General features: G+C 45.1%; 2 protein-coding genes across 2 annotated transcripts; one reads left to right on the top strand and one right to left on the bottom strand.

Moving 5' to 3' along the window:
* Positions 1 to 1,242: 1,242 nt before the first annotated feature.
* CCR75_002118 (uncharacterized protein) lies at positions 1,243 to 7,760 on the top strand. Its single transcript, XM_067960218.1, has 20 exons — positions 1,243 to 2,267; positions 2,333 to 2,561; positions 2,624 to 3,012; positions 3,084 to 3,137; positions 3,203 to 3,446; positions 3,516 to 4,018; positions 4,088 to 4,164; positions 4,227 to 4,826; positions 4,891 to 5,521; positions 5,585 to 5,659; positions 5,721 to 5,784; positions 5,855 to 5,933; positions 6,005 to 6,158; positions 6,211 to 6,299; positions 6,367 to 6,444; positions 6,497 to 6,608; positions 6,677 to 6,754; positions 6,820 to 7,170; positions 7,230 to 7,298; positions 7,380 to 7,760. Exons 9-20 carry the CDS (start codon positions 5,324 to 5,326, stop codon positions 7,521 to 7,523), a joined length of 1,491 nt encoding a protein of 496 aa, XP_067814274.1. The 5' UTR covers positions 1,243 to 2,267; positions 2,333 to 2,561; positions 2,624 to 3,012; positions 3,084 to 3,137; positions 3,203 to 3,446; positions 3,516 to 4,018; positions 4,088 to 4,164; positions 4,227 to 4,826; positions 4,891 to 5,323; the 3' UTR covers positions 7,524 to 7,760.
* CCR75_002119 (uncharacterized protein) lies at positions 3,905 to 5,235 on the bottom strand (the record flags this gene model as incomplete). Its single annotated transcript, XM_067960219.1, has 5 exons — positions 3,905 to 4,018; positions 4,088 to 4,164; positions 4,227 to 4,305; positions 4,377 to 4,826; positions 4,891 to 5,235. The coding sequence occupies 5 exons, from the start codon at positions 5,233 to 5,235 to the stop codon at positions 3,905 to 3,907; spliced, it is 1,065 nt and encodes a 354-aa protein (XP_067814273.1).
* Positions 7,761 to 10,128: the final 2,368 nt, after the last annotated feature.

The following is a 10,128-nucleotide window of genomic DNA, read 5'->3' as shown; positions in this document are numbered from 1 at the left end:
GATACGATCCCTTGCTATATTTTTCTTATACACGCATATGCATAAAGCGCAACACTTTCGATGATCACATCAATCTTCAACAAGAATGTCATCACGATTTTCCTATGAGTGAATTATTCGCTAATGCTCGGATCACCGACATCGCCATACAGTTGCCAGTCGCCGGAGTTTCGACTGCTCCTTTTCAGGAATTTAATAAATGCAACTTCCCGCTTCGAACTTCTAATTTGTTTTTCTTGTTTTATTATTTTAATAGAAGTATGAAAGCCTAAAGGCTCAACAGGCCTAGGTCTTCCCCGGTGTGGCGACACGTTTCAATCTTTTGTGCATTTTAAATCCCAATAAAATGGCTGTACGCACATGGATTTGTTTCTCAAAATATATTAAGGAGAAAAATAACATTCTTGTGAGAAATTAAAGTATGTACGAAGATGAGTGGTTATTAGAAATATTCGATCCAAGGTGGGCTCTTGTAAGAAAAAGTTATAAACGCACACAAGATAGATTTTACGAGCAGTTTAAATATAGATGAAAGCTTTCTCACATTTCACATCTAATTACACTGATCCGGATGATGCTTTGTAAAGCACTTAAAATCCGGTATAAAGCTTGACATATTTTTGTAGCCTCGGCAGAATGATTTAAGAACAGGCTAAATTGGGACATTTCAAGTGGATATTTTATGTCCTGTGGTAGATAGAGCCAGCGTCCGCTATAATGTGAAGCTATGTCTGTTCAAGGCTAATCTACAAAGTTTTCAGAACCACGGCGGCGCTCTTCGTCCATTTCCTATAAAACTTTCGAACATGCACGTCACAATGTGTGCTTCGCACATTTTCTGAGCCGACACTTATTACTGCCCCCAACGACATTATCTGAATATCATCTCGGCTGAGTGTCTCAGCTAAAAGTCACTGACAATTCAAAATTCGATTTAGGTTTTCTCTATGGTAGGCTTCACGAGTGAGTAAAATTGTAGGCCTCTCCCTTCTCAAAAATTATGTGTTAGAAGAGATATATATTCTGCTGATACATATGCATACACTTTATACTTTTGAGGAAAAGTAGTATAAAATAGATTGTTTAGCAACCGTAAGTTCTACCTAAATACCTGAAACCAAGAGACGGATTACAAATTACCATGATAAATGTATGAATAAGCTACTTATGATCGATGACTACCTGCAACCCTAAGGTTAGCGTATCTTGCGATGAATGTCGACTGCTGTGGCTGAGTAGATGACATAGGAGCATTGCTGTCAAGATGAAAAGCCAATTAATTTCAATTGCTGGGTGATGCCTTAAGTCTGCGTTTTAAATTCTTACGAGGAGAGCATTCTTTTAACGGGGAGTATTTAGCTGTATAATTATTAATGTCGAGCCGTTTAACCGGCTGTTTAAACAGACCGAGCGAATTGTGTCTTTGAGCAAGACGATCGCATTCATTCAATCTCTGGTCGCACTTCCTCCATCAAGAACTCCATGCCTATCGCAAGTACCTTTCCTACTCCGCCTGAAGGCACTTTAGATGCTGTGAGGAATCACAGAAGCGTGAGCGACGAATCATCAACAAGCGCATACGAATCGGCCCTTGAAGAGGACGAAGGCGAAACACTTAGCGGAATCCTGATAGAAAAAGTCAAGGACGACCGCGTTGAATTTGAAATCGATCCTGAAGAAGCAAGTGAAACGGATAGGGAAGATACTGAAAGGTGGAAGGAAAAGGCAGTGACGACAGCGGAAGACAAGACCACGGCGATTGTCGAGACTATTCAAGGCGAGCCGAGCAAGGATAAACATATTCACACAAAACTTGAGGCGACGGTGAAAACAAGTAAGGACGATTCGTGCGCGGAACCGCAAATTTTAAAGCCAGAAAAGCAGAAACCGCCTGTGGCTGCACATATATCGGGTGCCAGTAGTGCCAGACCAAGTTCTTCCACTCGCCGTCCCTTTGTTCCATTGGCTTCCAAGGCTTGGCGTGTACGAGCCATGCAGTCGAATACACAGCTAACGCGCCTTATGAAAGCCGCATTACTTCAAACGCTTCTACATGCTATCCGAACTGGGTCAGTTGAAGGCGTCAAGGTCGCGATTGAGCGTGGGGTACAGGTACATTACCTAGATAGCCGTCATCGGAACCTTGTGATGCTGGCTATAAAGTGCGACACGGACTCTCGTTTACGTATTGTCATTATATTACTTGACGCCGGTTGTGATATGAATCACAAGGATCAGCTTGGCTGGAGTTGTCTACATTACGCTTGGTACATGAACAAACTGGAGGCGACTTGGTTTTTGACTAAGTGATTGTTTTGTTTTGCTACTTTAGTGCAAGTGGAGCTGTTGATATAGCAGCAGAGCTTATTCGTCGAGGAGTTAATGTCGACTTCAATCCTTACGGATATGGCCCTGAAGATTTTAACATTTCAAAGGTGGCACGGGCTAAAAGTTTATTGCAACATACGGAACAGCTACAGCATGAACATAATGTCTATGCAGCTTGGACATACTTTCGTCGTCAAGCTGAACGAGATGGCTACAGTATTAAGTGTAAACCGGTATGGACCATGTATTTGAACGTATAAAGCACGAGGTCTGACTTAAGGCTTTTGTGGTACAGCATTGCGATCTTGGCAAGCCTCATAAAATCACGTTTCAAGCTCCTGCGAATCACAGTTCGCTGGATCGAGTTCGAGTTGTTGATATGAACTCGGATGTGGCGCTGTGGCTGCAAGTATCGAAGACATTCTCTATTCCTCCAGGAGGCATTGGTACTATCACACTGGATGTGGAGATACTGGACCATCCGTCGCTTTATCGTATTGTCTACGAAAAGTATGAGCCGACGCCCATCCAAGCCCCTCCAGCGGTTGCAGAAAGCAGCTTGTGTGTCAAGAATTTAGACACGGGTAAGACAGTGTCTGTGGGCAGCGTGAATAATTTGGTTCTTAATGAGATTAAAAGCTCGCGATCACAGAACAAGTCGTCAAAATTGTCGAGCTCGGCCAGGTGAGCAGTTATGAATTCTTGAAACATGTCTTAGTTTTGTAATGACAAGCGTTGCGATAATGTCTGCTTAGGCCAGCTCCTAAATCGGACAAGGCCTCGAGTGTAATGCGAAGACGATCGACAACGTGCGTCTTTGTGTAGGATGTAATATTAATGTTATGCGAACTGATTACTTGATAAATAAACGCAGGCGAGCTCGAGAGTTGATTGGCGAAGCTACAGCAGAAGAGGATGACGAAGGCGAAAGAACTGAGTTTTCAGTTGATGAGACCATCACGGCACAGGCGGTAGTCGAGCACCCGACAGTCACGAGTATCACTGGCGTATACAAGATTGTAGCCATGGGAGTTGTCAGTGTTTCGATGCTGAAAACTGCCAAGGCGAACGAGTACGAGATCACAATTCATCGCAAGGGCTCTCTTGGTCTTCAGTTGGTACGCTTGCCAGCTTTTTGTAATGATAAGTGAAGGTTGAGACCTTTAATGCTGTAATTATGCTAACAGGCGCCCAAGATTGAAAGCTTAAAGCGATCTCCTCGTCTAATTGTACATCGCAGTAAGGGACAATCGGCAGCTGTAAACCCAGGCGACTGTCTTGTTGCGATCAGCAACGCAAACATTGAGCACGCTGGTCTCAAGCACGCGCTTTGGGCTCTGAATGATGCCAAGCGTCCTTTAGTGCTGCGCTTTCGACGCGGCAATGCCAAGGAAAAATCGAGCCTGTTTAAGACTGGTTTGTCAAAACTTACAGGACCTCGTCGGCAGTCTCTTGTTGCAGTGTAGTTCCTTTAAGATTTTTTTTGGCTTTGGTATGTTTAATCGACAAATATTATGATCTATGCACGATGCAGGAAGTGACGTTAGGTATATGTACATTAGTGAGCTAGTATTGACTACAGCATCAGGTGGCCTTTTTCTAGGTGACAATACTTAAACGTCCTGTTCTGGCTGGCGCATTGTCGGCATACAGACTGAGTGGTCACGTCAATAACGTGCAAAGGATGTGCCTAAGAGAAAAAAAGGTCAAAAAAGCTTCATTAGTTGCTAAATTGACCACGTTCTTCATTATGCATCACCATAAAGTATTCAAGTAGATCATTTGGGTGAACCTCTATGCGAGCCTCCGTCTCGGGATCGTACACAACTGCAGGGTCTAAAATTAATGGCATTGAGTAAAAATCCAGCCACCACGTATACCAAAATTGAAACCCTTACATTGCTTCCCATCGCCACGCCAAATATACCACGCTTGCGCCTCCCACCACGCTGGCTCCATCGACCCTGCATTTTGATACTACTCTCCGCAATAGAAATCATTCATTCCACAGTATCTACGAATAATTCAAGTGTCTATTAACCACTTACTGCGATAGCTAGCATAGATCCTGGTTGTAATGAGCTCGCCCACGTTTTAACGTGCTCTAAAAAATCTTTTGGGGCTTTGCTTGGCCTATATTTTTTCGTCAATAGCCATTCTCCATCTTTTCCGTTGCCACGTCTTCGAAGCCAAGGATTGTGCCCGTGGAATGTCCACGTGTTTGGTAGTATTACTCGCTGAGGTTCGTTCGGATTGACGTCTATTGCCCCAAAAGCCCATTGCGGATTCTGCTGCCTCATACCACCAGTCTTGTATGCTGTATAAAAGACAAAGATTTTCTGTATGCACGTCATTTGTTTATGCATCAATTGCGACCACGACTCCATCGCTTTGGGCTCCATCTGCTTGAGTAGATTGGTTAAGGACGTCTTAGCGAGGAAATTACAAGTCACTTGTTTGGCCATAATATCCACGTCTCGCTTAAAGGTCTTGTTGGTCTATCAGCAGGCCACAGCATACATCAGCAAAGTCATGTTCTTAGTTTCTTGTCACTGCACGCACCAGGCCTAATCTACCAAGCGTGGTTGGTGCCAAGAACGCCGCAATGCACAATTTCAGTTCCAATTCCAGCTGCTGAATATTGGTCACTTTCCGATACAAGTACGAATTGCTTTTTACTGGGGGCCCAAGGCTGGGATTTTCTCGGCGCTTCTTAGCGGCTTTTTCCACAAGGTTCTTCTGAAAACAAGCGCTCGCTAAACGCAGTTCGCACGAGCATATATCTCGCCCATCGCATCGCCGCATGTGCCATGCTTTTTTGCCATCGTTTTGACTTGCTAAGGCCTCAGACGGGTTTTCGACGGCCCCGATCGATTGCGCTTCTTGTTGCTGCTGCGCCGAACTCATTTGTTTTCTGGTCGATCACGGGACGAGTTTAAGCAATTTGATTCGCTTAAACTCACATTATTGCAGCTTGGGCCGGGCTCAAAGTAACATGAATGTTATCGTGGGCGGCTCCAAGCTGCTGCGGATGAAGGCAATAAAGTCACGTCGCTGGCTGGCAGTAGCCGCCAAAGTTAATGCTATAAATCGCGTTCGAGGAACAAGAGATCTACTCGTTAAAGAGTCGCAGCTTCTACGGGACACGGTGGATGTAATGCAACACACGGTTGAGCGCTATGGATTTCGATCGGTGCAACGATCTCTCGTGATACGATTAGCGCGAAATTAGACTGAACATATATAACTGCCACAGATCCAAACACCATTATTGGAGTACACAGATTTGTACTTGCGGTCGTTAGGAGATGGCTCCGACATCGTCATGAAGGTATATCGAGTGCCTTAAGTGAACGTGAAAAATGGAAATCGCTATAAAATTTCGTCTTTAGGAAATGTACACGTTCAAAGACAATTCCGGCAAAAGTGTGTCTTTAAGACCTGAAGGCACTGCTGGTACATGCTAAGCTAATACGGCAAAGGCTTATTCTTAGACCTGATGAATAAATTATTAACTGCCTTTCAGGCGTCATTCGGGCTCTTGTGAACAATAATTTGATGTTTTCACTGCCACAAAAAGTGTCGTATTCGGGAAGCATGTTCCGGTGCGGAATTCTAACGAGTCGATAAGATCGTTATGTTTAAATATTAATGACATCTTTTCTTCTCTAAATAGGTACGAGCGTCCACAGCGCGGAAGGTACCGAGAGTTTCAACAATTTGGTAAGTCTCCGATAACTATGCGTTCAAGCAGTGACATACGTTTCATGTGCATCTTTGTCGAAGGCGTGGAATTTGTGGGCTCCTCGTGCCCATCAGTGGACGCAGAGGTAATAAAGATAATTATGTGCTTCATTTGAAATCGGGCTGATATTTGTGCAGGTCATTGCAATGGCTGCTGATGCATTAGATGCGTTAGGAATTGCAAGCAGGGTCACTTTAGAGCTTAATTCTCTTGGTGATATGGAAAGGTGAAGAACATATAACATTTTAATTATTCAAAGGTTTTGATGAATGCTTCTGTTTGAATGGTCCCAGTCGCGCAAGGTATCGAACAGCACTTGAAGTATATTTTCTAAAGCATAAAAACGAGTTATCTTCGGGCAGCATTGACCGGTACGCTAATTTTTTGCAGCTCTGATTCTCCTACTCGGTAAAACTTTTCTAGTCTCGAAAGAGGAAGTGTACTTCGGATATTAGATTCTAAAAGTGAGCGTGATCAGCGAATTGCAGCTGATGCACCACAGCTTTGTGACTTTCTTTCAGATGAATCCAAAATGGTAATAGCTGGACTTTTATTAATTGTTGCGTAATGTGGTCTGAAATTAGCTTCCTTAACTTTTTTTAGCGCTTTAATAGTACATTGTGTAGCTTAGATGCGTTGAATGTCCGATATCGACATAATCATCGTCTTGTCAGAGGGCTGGTATGTCTCGAGGATTATTCTACTTGCGCCAAGTATGTAACAGCCCGCTTGTGTGGACATGACAGGATTATTATAGCAACACTGTGTTTGAATTCGTGGAAAACCCTTATACTTCCGATATAAAGCAAGCAACTGTTGGCGGCATTGCTGTATTAGCTGGCGGTTGCTATGACGAATTAACCGCTTCATTTGGCGGACCGGTGGCAAGTTGTGTGGGTTGGGCAGCAGGCGTTGACCGGTTAAATCTTCTTCGCGACGTGCAGGCTGAGGCAACGTCCTCGTCATCTGTTGCGGTATCGTGGTTGTATTTTAAAGGAGATAATTCGGTGCTTCTAATGCATTATATCGATCAGATCGTACCAGTGTTTGCTCAAGATTCAAGCAGAGTGCTTCACGAAGCTTTGCGAATCGCACAGGTACGACATTGTAATATTCAATGTCAGACGCGTCATCACTACTGAAATGACTCTCTCAGCTGCTACGCCGGCGTGAATTTATTGTCCATGTCTGCCACGGAAATGGCAACATGAAAAAGCAGATGAAGGTGATATTTAGTATTTATAAATCAGCAAATACTCAAGTTCAAAGTTTGTCGAATATCTCTTAACTGCTGTTGTGTGAATAGATTGCTGAGCGGTCCGGCAGCTCACACGCTATAATCCTCGGTGAACAAGAAATTGAGAAGCAAGTTGCGAAGATCAAAAACCTTAATAAGCGTGAAGAGACCATTGTGACCATGCAGGAACTCAACAATTATCACTTTGATTAAAGTCTGGTGAGATATTGCATCGACGTAAAAAACGATTTGACCGGATCTTAGCTAATAGAATCTACACGCTGACGGGGAATATATCAAAATTTGAGTAGGCGCAATTTCCTTGATCGAGTTTGGCGGCATTTCATAATTAATTCTCAAGATAAAAATATTATTTGCTCGATTCTTGGTGATTTAGTAACCAAGACTCTGGACTTATACAGTATAGACGGTGTAGGCGGGCACGTCGTAATGCGGCCACGCTCTACTTAGACACACACACTAGCACAGCGAGGAAGCGTTTAAACCTGCTTCTCATGCGTGCAGTGAGGCAGTTGTGGTGGGCGCGCAAAAGACCTCACCCAACACACTAAGTACTCTGATTAAGTGTCGTCACGGGAGCGGTAATCCGTCTCCTCGTGCATACTTACCAAGTAGGAAGTAGTGTTCAGACTGATTTATATTCTTTATAGAATTAAACACAAATACCTAGTTTTACCAATTAAAATGTTATCTCTATAGATAACATTTAATATGTATTGCGAGCGTATCTTTCTAGATACCTCGCGTAACGGATGACGCTAGCCGTCATCACGGATGACGCTGGGCGTCATCCCTCCTAATGTGAATGCACCCATGTGCATCACATCCACAAGGGTTGGTCACAAATGTGCACCACACCCGAGTGTTGGGTCTAATTACTATTATTTAGTAAATGACCATCCCCTAGAGTACACCGAGTGAACTTAACGAGGACTGTGTAACATTTGGGCAGCTTTAGCCCGTTACACTATCCCCTTTTAAGAACGAATTTACGTTATTCAATTCGTCAAAGAGGAGAGAGGAACTGCGAGCAGCTTGACGCGCCGCTAGTTCACTCGATCACTCTAGCGCACGTGTTTCCATACACGGCGCCCAAGATGCCACCTAAAAGGGGCCGCGTTGGTGGGTCGTCTGCGAAGACGCCCACTCAACCTCGCACTAAGCGCACGCACCCCGTAAATTCGCCGGCCGCGTCTAATGCCTTTGTCGGAACGCCGACAGCTATTGCGGCTGTCGCGTTAATAGGGCTAAAGGATCCATCCCACTTTAACAGTGAGGATGTTGATCCGTCGCTTATTGTCGACTACAATGAGTCGACACCTTTGCCGTCACCTCAAAGTAGTGATGCGGACAACGAGCTCATGAGGAAGGATGATGGCGCATTATTGCCCACTCAAACTTCTCTCATGGCTCACAACATGGAGACAGCATCATTTACGAATGCTGTCCCGTCGTCTGCGCTGGAAAGCGCAGCGACAGGTAATGAGAGCGCTTCACATAAAGGCGCAGCCGCTTCACCGTTGGGTATAACCACAACGCCTTATGCTCAGACCATAATCCATAATGGTTCTGACATAGACGATTCGGAGCCTAAAGCTCCGCCGACGACACGTGAACGTGCTCAGTCGGTGTCACAAGCCAGTCGTTTAGAACGCGGCTATGTGACGGGTGGCATTCCAAAGATGCCCCTCCATCTAAATGGCCTCGTTTAAACGGGCCAAGAGCGTCGCTCCTAGAGCGCGCTCTTGTAGACGCACATAATTATTATGGCGTCCTTCAATCATGGAGGGCTCAGGGCAAATCGGTTGGGCGTATTTTCCCGATCCCGGTCGTGTTGCGTTCAAATGAAACACCCGACCAATACGAGGCGGAATTCTGCGCCGCATTCATCCGCATTCCGATGCGATGAAACAGCGGTCGCAGCGAATTAATATCGCCCGTTTGCGCTTGATAGAAAACATGGGTGTTACTGTACCCCCTGTTTTTTCTCACAACGCTACTTCTGCTAGTCAATTTGAGACTAGCGAAGTGGCCTCAGCTGGTGCTCCTTTTCATAAGCAGTCACCAAGCCGGGCACATCAATACGTAGAGTATCGATCGGTTCCCAAGAGTCAAAATTCTTCGGGTAATCTTTCCATTGGTGAGGATCTGATACCCTTGCCTCACAGAGCGGTGGGCAAGCAACCTTCCAGCAAGGAAGCGTTGATTCCCACCCGCATCCATCAGTGCAGGTGGCGCCCGAAAGGAGTGGCGATCTCGCCCACCTACTCGCGGCTGCCTTACCTTCGTCCATTCAGTCGCATGCGTTAAAGGCTGCTGAACGACGTATTGCGGATCTCTAGGGTCAAGTCTCACGACTGACCTTGGATCTCGTTGATGTCCGAGCGAAGGCTCGTCAGGGTTATAAACGCCTGAAGACGCGCTTGGACCTTTTCGAACGAATAATGCTGAGGGATCCGCGTTACTCGCGTGATGTCCCTCGCTCTCCAAGTCCTGTTCGTGGTGGGAGGCATCGGTCCGATAGATTTTCGCCTTCACCGTTCCCCTCACCCAAACCTCTTCTACCACCGTAAAGGGCCAAATGAAACGCTGCAGCAACTTCGTAGTACCTCCAGGTAGTACAGAAATTGCATTTTTAGGAAGGGTAGCAGTACTTAATAGTATTTTTTCATCCAATCTGAAGCGTTCATTATTTTTGCGACCATTTCGGTCCGCATGTTCTTTTTGCTTTTCCTGTGCGCTTGCCATTGCGTCACGGACTTTACGTGTGATGGCTAATCGTCCACAAAGCGTTGAG

This window comes from Bremia lactucae, assembly GCF_004359215.1.
Source record: "Bremia lactucae strain SF5 chromosome Unknown BlacSF5_NotPlaced_200_SHOA01000120.1_2678225bp, whole genome shotgun sequence".
Lineage (NCBI taxonomy): Eukaryota > Oomycota > Peronosporomycetes > Peronosporales > Peronosporaceae > Bremia > Bremia lactucae.
The sequence above is the reverse complement of the archived record's forward strand: the minus strand, read 5'-3'. Positions and strand labels throughout refer to the sequence as shown.